Source organism: Triticum urartu, chromosome 6A (genome assembly GCF_056163025.1).
Source record: "Triticum urartu cultivar PI428250 chromosome 6A, HENAU_Tu73, whole genome shotgun sequence".
NCBI lineage: Eukaryota > Viridiplantae > Streptophyta > Magnoliopsida > Poales > Poaceae > Triticum > Triticum urartu.
This window is the reverse complement of record NC_141878.1, coordinates 283,232,913-283,249,289: the sequence shown is the minus strand read 5'-3', so window position 1 is coordinate 283,249,289 and position 16,377 is coordinate 283,232,913. Positions and strand designations below refer to the sequence as shown.

At 45.0% G+C, this 16,377-nt stretch overlaps 1 protein-coding gene across 5 annotated transcripts; it reads left to right on the top strand.

Moving 5' to 3' along the window:
* Positions 1–6,857: 6,857 nt before the first annotated feature.
* Positions 6,858–13,904, top strand: LOC125513486 (uncharacterized). 5 transcript variants are annotated; one of them, XR_007285956.2, is made up of 6 exons: positions 6,858–7,481; positions 7,572–7,793; positions 11,208–11,637; positions 11,851–11,919; positions 12,642–13,439; positions 13,586–13,904. XR_007285956.2 is itself a non-coding variant. In XM_087527845.1 (6 exons), the coding sequence occupies exons 1-3, from the start codon at positions 7,287–7,289 to the stop codon at positions 11,210–11,212; spliced, it is 336 nt and encodes a 111-aa protein (XP_087383971.1). In that variant the 5' UTR covers positions 6,858–7,286; the 3' UTR covers positions 11,213–11,637; positions 11,851–11,919; positions 12,642–13,439; positions 13,586–13,904. The 5 variants fall into 5 exon arrangements, 1 of the variants encoding a protein (XP_087383971.1); XR_007285957.2 differs by having other exon boundaries at positions 6,858–7,793; positions 12,642–12,858; positions 13,152–13,439; XR_007285958.2 differs by adding an exon at positions 10,431–10,545 and having other exon boundaries at positions 6,858–7,793.
* The last annotated feature ends 2,473 nt before the right edge of the window (positions 13,905–16,377 follow it).

Genomic DNA, 16,377 nt, shown 5'->3' with positions numbered 1-16,377 from the left:
CCCAGCAGGTGTGCTCTTGGCAGATAGTGGTGGTTGTGCCTGCTTTCTTGTATCACGGCTGGAGGTGGCACCTGATGGAGATGCTAGTGCAATGGAAGCAGAGGATGCACATGGTGTCCATGATGAAGATCGACCTGCAGAAAAGTTAGTTCGCGCCAATGCCTGTCGATCCTGCACTTCACGTTCAGCTTTACAAGCAAGATGGAATAAACGAGTGATATTAGTATACTCCTTATACTCTAGAATGGTCTGAATCTCTCTATTTAATCCACCCATAAAACGTGCAAGCATAGCTTCATTCTCCTCAACAATACCACATCTAATCATGCCATTTTGTAATTCCTGATAATATTCTTCTGCAGAATTTTTTCCTTATCTTAAACGCTGCAATTTTTGAAGTAATTCACGTTGATAATATGGTGGAACCCAACGAGTATGCATAGCAGTTTTCAAAGCAGCCCAAGTAGCTAGAATAGGATATAATCTACAATGCTCAGACCACCAAACACATGCAAAACTAGTGAAACACAAACAACAGCAGGAACACGTCTCTCCTCGGGATATTGTAAACATGTAAATCGTTGTTCAGTTTCTAACTCCCAAGTAAGATATATATCAGGAACATATCTACCCTCAAATGGTGGAATATTCAATTTTAGTTTAGGGAGATGGTCATGATCTTGTACCTGAGGGGGAGCCCTACCATTGCCATTATTTGCATGTGGACGACCTCGTGGTTGCGGTGCTGGTGGTTGCACGTAGTTCTGATTTTGATCAACCTCATCCTCGTAATCTCCCGCAAAATCATCCTCCTCCGCATCAGCAGCAGGAGCCACAGAAGTATCAACAGCAGCACCAACAATTTGGCCAGGTGCAAGAGGGAGACGGCTCGCTCGGTGGAGGGTTGTTTCGCGACATGGAGGTAGTCGTTGTTGTTGTTGTTGTTGTTATTGTTGCTGTTGTTGTTGTTGTTGTTGTTGTTGTTGTTGTTGTTGTTGTTGTTGTTGTTGTTGTTGTTGCTGCTGTTGTTGTTGTTGTTGTTGTTGTTGTTGTTGTTGTAGGGGTGTGTTATGTGCAGCCGGTGGTGGTGGTGGAAGACGCGCGAGCAATTCATTAAACTTGTTATCGAGCTTTGTTTCGAACGTCTTCTCCATGCCATCTATCTTCTCCATGGCCTCTTCAAATCTATTTAGCACATCTTGCACCTGTCCACTCATCATTTGCTGAAATTTATCATGCAACTCCTTATTCGTCATGTTCTCCCAGTCAGTCTCGTCGGCTTGTGATCCTGCCATGGTTAGCAGCAATAGAAACACACAGGAATATGATCCTACATACTACTAACAAGAGGTGGTGGTGGGTGTCACAAATCCGTCAAGAAAATCTCAAATTCTTACCAGTTCTTACCCAGCAGCAGGCGGTGATCGGCAACCGTCGTAGTCAAAACTCTCAAAGCTTGGATAGAGCGATTACCAGGGAGAGTCAAACGCACGATGTAGATGTATATATATAAGGACGACGAGAGTGGATAATATTTTTTTTACACAATTAGGAAGATAATTAAAAAAGGCACATGCGGCTACGCCCGAAATACACAAGGGCAAAAGAAGAAGGAAGACGCATACAATGATCTGGCTCGCTGATCTCTACTTTCTTTATGCGTTGCAGGTCATGGAGACTAGTTCTCGCGGCGGGCGATGATCTCTTTCATCAGTTTCATGTCCTTAATACGCTGATTGGCAGCATCCATGGATTCCTCCACCAGCCTGTTGCGCTCGATGCGGAGCATGGCATTCTCGTCCATAAGTTTCTAGATGATGACGCCCGTCCTCTGCAACAAGGCAGCGGTCTCCTCCTCCTTCTTTGCCCTTCCGGCGATCTTCACCCTTAGCAGGTCGGGCTCGCCCCGGAGATTCGCATTGCCCTCCGCTAGTTGTCGGATGACGCTGGTAGCCTCGTCCTGCAACGTCGCCCAGCCGGAGATCTGATCCATATGGCTATGGACCATCGCATGCATGCGCCTGTAAGAGTCCTCGCCTGCCCGCGAGAAATTTTCCCAGGCCGCCACGGCGCGGCGGGACGTCTCTGTTGCTTCCGCGGCGTGGCCGGACCAGTCTCCTACATCGATGGCGCGGCGGGACCTCCGTGCTGCTTCGGCGGCGCGACAGGACCTCTGTGCTGCTACTGCTGCGGGGCTGGACATGTCGGCTACTTTGGCGGCGAGGCGGGACATCTCTCATGCTTCCTCTTCCATGCTCACCTCTCCCTGGTGGAAATCTCTCGACCCAGAACTCACGCTGGCTATGGCTTGATTGACTTGATTGTTTTTTGTGGATGAGGAGTTGAGGAGGAATGTGCAGTCATCTTAGCATAGTAGTATTTATAACCGAGTACTACTAATACGCTCCTAAGTGGGAAACCATTTAGGTTGTGATCGGTGTGAACAGGTTTGCAATTAAATATATCATGGTAGTAGTAATTTGGCATGTGATGAGATGCACTCAAAATTTATTGACGGTTCTATTTTTGAAGTGTGACACTATTCCCGGATGGCGTAACGTCGGCACGTTTTATTGGCCGTGGTGTAGCATATGCCATGGTAATAGTTCTTTTTCTACTGCTGTGTACGTGCAAAAACTGGCACCGTCAGATACATATCTTACGCTTGGCGTTCGACAGGAATAGCCTCGTGGCGAGCTATAGACTAGTCTTTTTTCAGACGCATTACACCTATCTCTCGGGACATCTCACACGCACCATCACTTCTCCCTAGGTCGATGCCACCCACATACACTTGTACTATGAGAAGAGGTGCACGCACGCACTTGTCCTCTCTCACACACGCATCTGTAGCTATGAATTGTAGTGTTCTCAACCATCCGATTGGCTCTATCATAGGTTTCACGTTGCTCCTTGGCCTTGAGATTGAGAAGTTTAAAACGCGGAGGCTAAGATGGAGGCGTGAGGTTTTGGTTAATGTGCGGGCCGCACACGTCACCAACACGACACAAGCTTCGTCTCCCTGGTGCGCATGCAGTCGGGTGAGTTGTCCAAGTATAGACACAACCAGGCCCTCGTTGGTATCCGCGCCTCGACTTTGGCTGGTCATAGTGGAGAGTAACATAGACTAGTTACTAGTCTATGTTACTGGTACCTTCATAGTGGGTAGTGTCATATAGTACATGCATAATTTGGCGACGAGCACTCTCTATATGTACCACCTTTTTTCTTTAATTTCATCTTGTTAGTTTTGCTCCATGGCACAATCCATCGATACTACTAATGTACAAATGTATACATTTTTTAAATGGCTAGAGGGCGGGGCAGTCTAGCTTGGTCCTTTTCACGAGAGGCGAGGGCCTTTGTGATTTGACGGCTCATTACTGCTGGAAGGCGGGGCCTTGTGATTTGACTGCTCATATAAATGTGCCGATGACCTGAGGAGGAGCAAAGAACCATGCGGTATACTCAAGTTTTCCACTGGAGTAGTACTAGTACGACGGAGGAGCACGAAACACGGCAGCCTAGTGCCATATGGCGATAAAAATGATCTAATTTGCTAGTCATCTCATTGTTAGCATTGTTCTATTCATGCCTCGCAGAGAACGTGACACGTGCGGCGAAACACCCGAAGCAAAAGAAGAAACACAGGAGAAAAAGAAGAAGGAAGATTATCACCCAAATGATCTAATTCGCCGCGGAGTCGTAACTGCTTCTTCATCGCCTCCACGACCACCATCTCCTTGCGCGTCTCCTTCGCCATCTTCTTCATTCTGTCCATGACGCGGGATTTCTCGACGCGAGCCTTCATCATCTGTTCCACGACCGCATTACGTACCTTGGCAGCAGCCGGGTGCTCGATGCGGAGCTTCGCCAACTCCTTCTTCTGTTCCATGACGAGGGCCTGCAACATCTTCATCGAGGAACTACTACTCTCATGCAGCTTCTTACAGCCGGCGTTCTTCTTCTTCAGCAGGTCGAGCTCGTGGCAGAGCTTCGCCTTGTCCTCCCGAAGTTGCGGGATTTCTCTAGTCGCCTTCTTCTCTGAGGAAATGCTCTTCTTGAGCAGCATCACCAAGCCGGCGGTCAACTCCCCCTGCTTATTGAGCTCAGCGTGCATGTCGTCGAGGCTCTCCTTCAGCAGCTCCACCAAGCCGTGAATGAACTCCTTTTGCTTATTGAGGTGCTTATTGAGCTGATCGGGCATGCCGTCGAGGGATAACGACTCCAGCGCCACCACCTCGGCATGTTCGCCTCCACGGCTAGGGCGCTCCTTGGAGCCATCGCCAGCCCATGAGAGATCTTTCAAGGTCTCTGCGTGGCGGCGAGCCCTCTCTTTTTTTCCACAGCCTTGGTTGCCGCTCCCCTGTCACGAGTAGTTCTCGACCTAGAGCTCTGCGCACCAGACATGGCAAGGACGGACGAAGAAGAAGCACTTATGAGGAGGAAAGGTAGAGTAATTTTCGGTTAGGTAGTTCCCTTTTTTATAACCTAAGTACTAGCACTAGTACTAATACCTGCATAGTGGGAACACGTTCAGGTTTGGTACATACTAGTAGATGTGAGCAGGCTTGCACTTAATTGTAAGTACTTTCAAATGTGATGGGAACAAGGTAAAGATAAATTGATGGGTTTTGGTTTCGAGGCCCGAAACGGCTTCCAATAAATTTAGTGGAACATAAATTTCAAGTAGACTACACTGCTCAAATGCGTAAATATTATGTTACTATTAAAAATTAGCACAAAATACGAAGGAGACCAATGGGAGTACTAATAGCAACCCATGACTTAACTACTCGCATGGGCGCAGTGAAGTAGTAATGTCTTTCTTCCGCCCTCACGTCCACTCAATTTGCATGCGCTGTATTAATTGACCATCAATGAAGTGAAGGACTTTACACACGTCAAATTATCACATGGGGTGGATCTTTATACAAAATTGCGTCAACCCATGTACCTGCGTGTGTGTGCGAGGGAATGAGTGTGTGCACATCTCCTCTTCGTGCATGTACCGCCAGTGTGGCTCAGGGAGGACGAGTACATTCTTCTAGAACCAACAGCACGTCACTGTGATCAATCCACACAAGGGTGTCGCGACAACGCCTCCACATGTGCCACGTGGCTTCATGAACTGTAAGAGAGACACTATGTAGCATGCCATTGTGTTTTGCACATACTCGAAGTACTAGTAAGGTACACATGCATTGCACGCGTCATATTTTGCAACCAAATTATGAAAATACCGCACTATAGCATGTAAGATCTAAGTCATATATGCCTGATGTAGACCTTCGTTTAATTCTTATAGTTCATCTCATTCAAAATCAATTAGTTTTTTATGAAAAACCTAGGGCCTCTTCGATTCGTAGATTTCCAAAACGCGGGAATAGGAAGAACATGGGATTAGAGTGGAATGTCATCTTGAATCCTACAAGATTGTATGAGTGTTTGATTGTGCATAGAAAAAACGCAGAATTCTTTCAAAGAGATTTGAGTGGATGGGATGTTTCCTATGAAATCTAGTGCAAATGAATCATATGGAAAAATTTCTATGGTTTACTACGAATGAAACAACCAAGATAAAAAAAATTCCTAAGGATTAGAATCCTCCAAAATTCCTTTGAGAATCCTTTGAATCAAACAAGCCCTTAATCTATTTTATGATTCATGGAATTGTGTGTTGTAAAGCATAAAGTAAAAACAAATAATGGCAATTCAACTAGAAAAAAAGTTTGGGCAGTTATTAATCAGAAGATTCCAGAACAAAGGAGAATCACTATTATTTTGATATTTGTGCATTATGCTTAAGTTCAACCATCGAGTCTGCTAGATTGTACATGTGGCAAAATCCGGTGTGGGGCTAGAAGATGGTGCGAGGGGCCGAGTGGAGGGAGACTATGAAAGAGTGCACAACTGCGAGATCGATATTTAGAGAGAGGGGGCGAGAACGTGCGCTGTTGCGCAGTGGCGGAGCCATGAAAAATGTCCCATGAGCTAGGGGGCCATGCATTGCTAATCCTTTACGAGGAGGGCCAATTCATCAACTTAAACCATTTTACCAGCAATTGTCTAACGATCACATTCATATTAGCCTCGATATATTGTGATGTTGGGGGGGGGGCAGGGCCCTTGCTGCCCCTGTCTTCGCCATTGTGCGCGTGTCTGAGAGATGAAGCAGAAGGCATGGATGTTGAGAGGGGGCGTTGGATATATAATTAATGTGGGTGTATTAGCTATATATGTAATCCTATATAGAGAGGTATAGATTGATCGATGTGGATGTGGGAAAGAGGGTGAGACCTCACTAGGTATATAAATTGATTGGTTTATGTGGAAAACTATGAAAGGCCTAGCTATATACACACACATAGAGGAACATCGATCGTTGCACATGTACATGAGAGATAAAGAATGCCCGATATGATGGAGAGGGCGGTGTGTGTGCCTTCATGGGAGACCGACCTGAAGAAAAATATTGCATGTGTGCGATGGATAATGCCGACTGATAGTGTGTGTGCATGCATGCATGAGAGAAAGTTAGTGGTACAATTATAAAGAGAAGACCAATGTGAAAGTGTAAAATACTAGGTGAGGTCATAATCAATGTAAAATTAAATTTAAATCTTTACCTAATATTAAAAGACAGAAGGCTTTCATAATTCTTCATACGTCACCCTTTAATATTCGTTGATTTTATGTCAACTATAACAATTGACGGCTGAGATAAACCATGTATTGTGTCTGGTCGTGGCAGTTTTGCAAAAAGGTCCCTGTTTTAGTGGCGCTGGAAAAATGTTTCGATTTTACAAAAAAGACCCTATAGTCATTTGAATTCAGTCAGCAATCCTCCCCTTCGTCTTATCCATTATGTCATGCGCCGATGGCTTCGTCCATTCCGTCGTGTGCCGGCGGCCGCCGTGCCTCGCAAGGGAGGATGGAGGACGCTCGCCGGGACTATGTAGGATGTTCGTCGGGGCGAATGCAGCGGAGACGGCGCGGCGAGGTGGGGTCGTGGTGGTGCTTGTCCGGCCGTCGTGCCTCTCGCGGGAGGATGGGCGACGCTCGTTGGGGCGTGTGCGGCAAACACGGCTTCTGGCGCATGTCGAGGTGGAGCAGCGGCATTGGTTGTCGGCCAACATGAGGAGGCAAAGGCGGCCAAGGCAATGAGGCACCGCGTCGGCTAGCGAAGTGGCGGCCAGAGCAGACGACGACGGGAAGGCAAGGAGGCACGGGCGTCGGATATTCAAGGGGCGGCCGGAGGATAGGACGACGAGAGAAAATCGACCATGGATGCGGAGGTGTTTGCATCAGGTAGGAGCAGAGGCGACAACGGAGTGGATTGGGCTTCAGCACTCGCACTGCTGGTGAAGAGAGAGCATGCCCGGAGGAGGAAGGGTGAGTACGCTATGCACCAACGCCGGCCGCGAGCACGCCCACTATGAGTTGTCTGCCACTGCCAGTCGTCTCTGGCCTGCACCGTAGTAGGCTTCAGAATCTCTGACGGACATCCTGCTCCCATGTTCGATTTGAATCTCTGACGCACATCCTACTCCCGTGTCCTTCTCCAACAGATAAATCAATTGAGTCCCGACCCGGATTGGAGTTCGCTGCTATAAGAAGGAAGTGTTCTTGGCCGGAATCTCCATCAGAAAAAACATCAAATCCCAGAATTCTTGGTCTAGAGAAGCATCATGTCGCCTTTGAGTTCGCTGGAGGAAGAAGCACCGAGTTCGCCAGAGGTAGAAGAACGTTTGTCGAGCCAACCAATATCGCCAACGGTGGCTACACCAGAGGTATGTGATGCCTCGACCACCCTCAAAAACAGCCTTGTTGTTCTCCCTTCCCGTTCTTCTTGAGATTGGTTGTAGCTAACCAGAGCCGGTCCTGAGATTTCAGGGGCCCGGGGCGAAACTACAGTTGGGGGCCCTTCGGGGGCCCTTAGTATAAATGTCTAGCTACGAATCATTATATGTAGATATAAATTGTATCAAAGAAAACAATTAAGTGTATATAAAAAATATGCTACATATTCTTTCAAAAAATTCTCCTAACATTCCGAGATGCAAAATCGCTAATGATAGTATCTATCAATTCATCAAGCATTTTTTCTCAATGCATAATGTTCCCAAGCTGTTGTAACTCTTTATCAATTTGTTTCATGCTTGCTCAGTCTAGTTATCGGTTCATTCCAAGAGTTCATGTTGGTTGGTCAACGCTAGATTAATGTTCTTCGTGTCTCTCAATAATATGCTTCCAATCACAAAACCCATCATGCCCCAATGCACACTTGCATTTACGAAAATTGAAAAGTTTACGCAAAAACAAAACACTTTTTTTGGAGTTCTGAAAAAATTAAGCATTTCCTATCATGCACCTCTCCACTACATATTTCTCTTTAGTAATGACTATACGGAAAAATGTCTTGAATTTTCATCGAAAGAATATTTAGTGTTTTCTTCTTCCCTTTTAGGCCCTTTTTCCCACTAATATATCCCTAGCTTTGTTATCAAGATTACCCAAATTGCTTCGATCATAAATCCACAGGCATAATTGATTCCTCATCGACACTAGCAAATTCTGCCGCGAATGAATTAAATATGGGCGCATGATTGCTCACATTGATATCATCCATGTTGACGTCAACATTGTCTTCTGGTATTAAGGATCCTCTCTCAATGATGCTTTCATCTCATCTAGTACCTCCTTACTTTTTCTTTTATCACATCCGGATGGATACTTTCTACCTGAACCCGATATGACGGTGCTAAAATTGAAAGTAAAATATTAGATTAATTACAGAAGATTTGAATCTAATACAATGACAAAATCTGCTAGGGCATAGTATAGTACCTTCTCTCTGTAGTCTAATTTAGCTATGTGTGCGCAATGATTTGATCACCTGAAAACAGATCCCTATTGACAAGGTCGATCGATCGATCGGAAATCGGGATTAGAAAAAGAAAGAAACAAGAAGAACAGGCGAGGGCAGAAGGCGTGCGAGAGAGGTACCTGCCGCGGTCATCGCGTCGGTTGTCAGGAGGTAGAGTTCAGATCTTGAACACGATTAGACGAACAGAGGTCAGGGGACATGCAAAAGAGCAGGGAACGAGATGACCAAACGATCCGAAAGAAAAGAAAATCCTGCGTGAATCGAGCGATTCCTTTCCTATGCACGTCTCTGCCTGTACGTGCAAGCATGGGCCAGGCCCGTCATCTCTCCTTTTCTTTCCTAGGCCTAGCACGCGAGGCTGAGGCGTCGCTGAGTTAATTTGGTTCAGTTTTTCTTCGCTCGAGGTATATACCTGTATTGTACCCTACGTACACATACCTGTGAGGGGCCCCCTGACTTTCGGGGGCCCGGGGCGGCCGCCCCGTTTGCCCCCCCTCAGGGCCGGCCCTGTAGCTAACTGAGTACCCTTAGTCAGTCCCTCAAGCTTTTGTGTGTTTAGAGATTTATTTAGAGATGGTAACTGAGCACTAGGCTGTTATCTGTGCTGTTTGATTCTTTCCATGCACTGTGGCTGGACATGATGTTGGTAAATACACTAGAGATCATGGGCTGAGACAATACAATAGAGATCATGTCGAGGCTGGAAAATTTGCTGAACTTGTGGTGCCTGTGTTCCTTCTCACAGTAGTTGTTTTATGTGGTGAAAGTTTTAGAGGCCAAATAACAGTTATATTGTTCCAGGATTTTCAGTCCAAGCAATTTTATGTCTTGCAAGAATTATGTGGTTAATATTTCTGCAGAGTTTACAAACAAGAGTGAAACCAATAATGATGAGTGATGATTACGGTATGATTGTTGGATCAATAATTCATAGCAAGGAAGCTATTTTACTGGAAAAAGTAAATCCAGTATTAAACTTAGTAAATCGTTGGGTGGATCAGATTAGATGTGGCTTAAACCTTCGCCGCTCCCTGCCATTTAGTATCGGCCGGAGTCTGTTTGGGCTAACCAATGTGGAGCAGAGTGGCAATGGAGATACCCAGTCTCACATGCTTTATTCTTCTTCATGTAGTATAACAGAGCTTGGTTGTAGCTAACTGTGCCCTCAGTCAGTCCCTCAACTTTTTGTGTCTTCAGAGATTTATTTAGAGATGGTAAAATAAAGATCTTGATGTATCGACGGTTTGCGTTCATGGGGCAGTTCTGTTACAGTTCAGGATACTCAGTTTCCTCCTGCTGGTATCATCATCTCCCTGTAATGTGATGTAGCACAGTACTATGCACTTCAGCACTAAGCCAAGAACCTAAGCTAGCTTACTTGTGGGTCGGCTCCAGATTTTGTCGATTGTATTTGTGTATAATTCGTGAGGGGTTATAGAGAGTCAATTAACAAGTCAATTAATACGAACATGTTTGTCTCTACTGTCCTATGAACATACTCGCTATAAGAACACTAATTACAAGAATATGACGATGCTAGGTGTTTAAGATATTTGAATTTCCCTTCGGAGTGGACCTGGGATAGTTCTGACAGAGTATGGACTAGAAGACGGAGGAAACAAAAATTAGGCGGTCGAATTGGTTGTATCTACCATGTACGTCTGGTGAGCTTTTATCCCATCGGATGTTACTCTTGGTAGTCACAGGTGCACTTGCTTTGAGGATGTGAGGTGTTATAATGGCTTCCTTTATGGCACTTTCTAAGACGCGTGTTGACAAGCCCAGGGCTTAGTCAGGGATGATAAATAATGGTTCAAGATTTTCGAAGTAGCTATTGTGTTATTTTTTGGAAAAAGATGTAAAATCTACAGTCTCTGCATCAATTGATGCATCCAGCCATCTTATTAACGATAAATAAACAGAGTCTTATGGTCACCTATGAACCCAAAATCAAAGTAGCTATTTTATGGGCTACTCCTTTTCAGTTACAACATCTCTTTATGATAATTTTGTTGCATTGTGAAATTACAAGTGGCCTTGAGCTGTTTGACAGGTATTGGCCCAACATGGCAGAATATATATCTTCCTCATTTTACAACACATATCTTCCCTATTACTCCCTCCGTCCCATGATATAAGAACGTTTTTGACACTATAGTGTCAAAAACGTTCTTATATTATGGGACGGAGGGAGTATAATTTTAATTAGTTGGGATTCTTACAGTGGTAATCTTCCTCATTTTGCAACATAGGTCTTTTTAACTCTTCTATTTTGTATATCGTTCTATTAAATAATTGGAATTCTCATTTGTTGCAGGATAACCTGTTGTGGACGAAGTGCAGATGTTGAAAGTTTCAGTACAACAACTTCATTTCGGTTGCAAAGTTTGCTTAAGTAACTTTTGGTTAGGATGGTACAATAGTTCATCGTCTCTTAGCGCTGCGTAAACAATTTAGGTTATGGATTTTGGTGGATCTCTTTCTTATTCTCGTGGCTGTTTTCTTAATTTCTTTGGATGGTCTCTTTACACGACTTTCAGATTGAGCCCATTTGTACCTGTCAATCTTATAGATATATATGTGGCTGGCTACACCTATCCATATCTACTACCACAGTTACCATCTTACTATCTGTATCAGCCAAATTGTTCCAGGTCTTTCTAACTCTTTCATGGATATCTTCTATGAACCAGAGCACACTGTTCTGCACTCTGAGCAAGCGCCACTGATGCTACAATATATCAAAGGTACTGGTTTTTTTAGATCTTTGACTAGATATATTGGCTAACCATGGATCCAGATTATCTGTTTACTTTATTTTGTTATGAGCTTACAAACTAATAGCCACGGGTCTTCTTTCCTTTTGCACTTTCTTGCATCTTTCTTTATACACCTTCTTTTTCCAAGCCATCAGTTGCAAATATGCTGAACATCTTTCATTTTCTTTATTTTCCACGTAGTTCTGAAATTGTGAGCATTCATATACAATCTTTGGATCAAATAACAAAGGCAGCACACATAATTACAAGGTAATAGAAATTTCTTGGCCTTTTCTTTCTCTGTTCCTTTCTTTTTTGTGACAATATCATCCATGTCATGATCCTAACTTGACCAAACTATATTGTACTGTACTAGTGAACATATAGGCCTAAAGTACTATAGATATACTTCGACAAAATTTTTCTCATACATATCCTATGAGTGCTTTCAGCCCATTTTAGAGTCATGTCAAATATTTCTGTTGTTGACCAGAGATACCAATTTATATTCTCTTGAATAATTTTTCTTTATGCATCCATACTGTTTTCATACATATTATGCAGTCTTCCTTATGTACATCCTAGCCCTTTTCTTCTTTTGTTTATATAATTTGAAAACTGTCAGCAATCATGTAAACTATTTGGACCAAGTAGCAGCAGTGATTGAAACAAGAGTGAAACAGCAAAAAAATGTCTATGCTATTGTCAACTATTTGTCTAGCCCTTTCTCACGTTATTGTCCATGCTATACATTCCATCTCTGTTAATTATCCTGCTCTGATGTACACACTTATCAGTTATCACATATTGTGCAGTTTGCACTAGTTGTTCTCCTAAATACTCCTACATTCGCTACATTGTTGATTATTCCAAGGAGTATTTTTTTGTTCTCTGCATCAATATTATTCCATACGACTGTCTCCTTTTTCTTAAAGAAATCATCTGCTTTACACTGCCTGTCATTCATACTTGTTTGCTGTGAAATTCCCCAGGACCATAATGAAACCCAATAATGACTTCCACAATAATGTATTCATGGGCCACACACATCAGCATACAAGACTGCAATGTGGCATTATCCATTTATCATTGAGCCGCTTTCTCTAATCTTCACGCAAGCACCCGAAGCAATTATTGCCGCCATAAACGAGAGATTCGACACACATGTAGATCCACACGTACATAGGATGAATGACCGAAGAAAAAGTGGTTCTCTCTCTATTCCTGACCATTTTATATTTCTTAGTTTTATTTGCTTCTATTTCCAAGTTCCTAAAACTGTAATGCAAGTCGTTGAGTTTTTTCGTGTACATGAATTGATCATGTTTACGTTATCAGTGTGAACATACAATACTACCCACATCAAGTCGGAATCGAAAGCGAAGAAATGGCTAATGTAGCCCTCACCGCCCACCTCTACAGCCCTCAGATTTACTGCTTTCAAGATTTTAACCATTTTGCTATTATTATTGCTACTGATCGGGTTGGAGGTGACGTACCAGATCAGAACGAATGGCTAGATGTGGATCGAGGGTGCCGGCTCGGAAGGGTTAACCCTCACCGACGACGTCTCCTGCTGCTCGGTGGCGAGATGTGATCGCCCGTAGTGGTCCGAGGTACAAGCAGGACTCGAAATGTGGTGTTTACTCAATTGTGAAGCACAAGACATTTCCTTAAGGGATGCATGAGGGTGGTCCGATGAAACAAGTCTGCAACATTAAGTCAAAAGTGAAAGGAGGGTATGAGGGGCGGTGTACATATGGACTAGGTGCAGGGTGTAGCTCATGGAGGTTGGCCCTCATGTCTAGCTCAATGAGATTATAGTTTTAAAGATTTAAATATTCCATTGTGTTGGTGTGGTTCAATGACATGTGCGTCATGTGGTGTCTGAACTCGTTGCCTTGGCACTGACCATGTTCGGGCGCATTGTGATCAGGTGCTGACAGCGCAGCTGCTGACGAAGGTGGAAGGAGGATAAGAAATTACATGGGTGGGGCACCAGTTTGAAATAGAGGATCCAGACACCGTGTGTTTTGAGTAGTGTTGGGCGTGTGTTTTCTTTCCCGTTACAACGCATGGGCATGTTTACTAGTATATATGAATAAGAAATCATGATGTTTGAAACCCATGCATGCATGAATATAACGGAGATCTGCGCGGTGTGGTTTGAAAACGAGCATGCTGTAATGTATACACATTGAATAAGGTCAGATTGGTTTGAATTTGAGATACCGATGGCAGACATCATTTGGCCACATTGCATCCGTGCATGGACACACTATTCTAATTGGAGATGATGGGTGGCTTTCGCATCACATATCTACATCTATACCCCTATATATATATTATATATTATATATTTTTTATATAGTGTGCGGATAACTTTAACTTTGAAAGATGGTTTTTGGATGAGGCCAATCTGATGGTGCAGAGCTGGCAAATTTAAGCACTACTCGCCGTTGGATATCATCTAGATTCCACCAGATTTTGCCACATGTACAATCTAGAAGACTCGGTTGAACTTAAGCATAATGCACAAACCTCAAAACACAAGTACTTCTTCTTTGTTCTAGAATCTTCCGTATCAGAATTGCCCAAATGTTTTTCTACATGATTTGTTTTTACTTTATGCCTTACAACGCACAATTCCATGAATCTTAAAATAGATTAGCTTTCTTATAAAAACTAGATGATTTTGAATGAAATGAACTATAAGAATTAAACGAACATCTACATCATGCATATATGAGTCAAAGCTTACATGCTATAATGTGGTATTTATTCATAATTTGGTTGCCAAATCTCATACGTGCAATGCACGTGTACCTTACTAGTCTAAATGATGTCTGTGTGTGTTGTGCGTGTTAAACACATTGTATGTAGTATTTCATACTAGTCTAAATTGTCTTTTTTTGGGTACACGTTAAGCTTGTTCTCCCAAAATTTCAATCCGCGCCTTGTTATGCCGAAATTTCAACCTAGTGTCTTTATCTATCGTGCTGCGAAACTCCCGCCGCTTCAACCCGCGCCTTGTTACCCCGAAATATTTAAGATAAATCTTTGTCTCGTTGTGCTCCGACAACTCCCTCCATCTCAACCAGCGCCTTGCTATTCCAAAATTGCAACGCGCGTGAAAACTCCCACCTCCTGTGAAATCCCGACACGTGAAATGCCCGTGATACCCCTGAACCAAAAGAACCGCCTCAAATTGGTGGGGGGTACTTTCGTAACTTACCCCATATTTCGGACAAGCGCGTCCCTAAGCCATGGTTCCCCACTCCCATCCCATCCGCCCACCCATTCGTACACCAAGGCCGGGAAAACCCGCGAAGCCCCACACTCTCCTTCGTCCGCCACCCAGCCGGAGCCTCTTCCCCGACGACGTCGTCCACAGTAACACCTCGATGTCCCTCATCCATCGCACCGGATGAGGATCCGTCGTCGATCTGGTCGTCCCGCCGGTTCAGCCACCCCGTCCTCCACCTCCAAGGAGCTGCGCCGATGTTCCCGTCGTCTTTCGCGCCACCTCCATTCCCACACCGCCGTCTTCACCTGCACCACCGGAAGAGCATCATCATCACTGTTTCCTCGGATGAAGCTACGGCCTAATTGGCGCCACCAAAGAGGTTGTACACTAATCGCCGCATTTTTTCTTGATTCGATCTCATGGTGCTGCCGGCGCTCGGTCCGAGCCGACACGGCACGGCTCCATCCACGGCGGCGTCGCCGGCCACTTCCTCCACGGCATCGCTCCCTCGGCGGCGACGTCCACATAAGTAGGAGCTGCTGCTGCTTTAGCTCTCACTCGTGCTGCTGCTCTGCTCTTGCTCTCGGTCCCCTGCCTTGTATGCTCTTGCTACTGCTCTCCCTCTTGCTCTTGCTTGCGATGCTGCTCCGATTTAGCTAAACTTCAGTCGACTGAATCGACTTTTGGGCCAATCGATTTTCAGGGGGGGCTCGCCGGAGCTAAGGAAGAACCAACCGCAGCGGGGAAGGGGGCTCGCCGGAGAGGTACCCCACTATCTATCTTAGGGTTCAGGGCGGGGGCGGTGGTCGCCGGCGGTGGTGGGGCGGTGGCGTGGGGATCGCCAGAGAAAAAGCTCGGAACGGGAGGGGGGCTAGAGGGATGGCCGGGGCGGCGGCGGATCGGCAGTGGGGAGTGTTTTCGGGCCGGGCAGGGCGACGCACCGCCGGCCGCGAGCGGCTGTTTGGCCGGTGGTGGCTTGCGGCTCAGGGGGTGGAGGTTGAAGATAAACTGCAGGCCCTTGATTTCATATCCAATGGCTGCAAAATCGACTGACCAGAGATGAAAAAGTCAGTCGACTGACGTGTAGCCTCACCTCTAGTGCGTTCAGTTTCGACAGTAAAATTCATTTTCGATAGCAAAATTTAGTTTCGACGGTCAAGTTCAGTTTTGACAGTTAAATTCAGTTTCGTCAGTTAAGTTCAGAGATGAGCGGCTGATGTATTTTACATCTAGAACTTTGTGGTTATGTATTTTACGTCATCTATTGGAGATGCTATTAGAATTCCACTCATGTTAACGTTGTCTCTCTTGTCCTGCTTCAGCCTCAGCGTCGTACAACTCACCGGAGCTGCTCCAACGACGAAACCCTCCATCACAGCGGAGCAGTACCTCGGGCTCCATCTCCAGACGCCTAAGATCTTCTTCCCCTCCTTTGATAGCCAAGTCAGCCGGAGCATCCTCACCGGCCAACCCGATCACGC

Bases quoted from the DNA above. Each gene is read 5' to 3' on its own strand.
- LOC125513486 (XM_087527845.1), top strand. From the start codon at position 7,287: ATGGATGCGGAGGTGTTTGCATCAGGTAGGAGCAGAGGCGACAACGGA. The intron at 7,396-7,571 runs GTGAGTACGCTA...CTTCTCCAACAG, and splicing joins GCATGCCCGGAGGAGGAAGG to ATAAATCAATTGAGTCCCGA.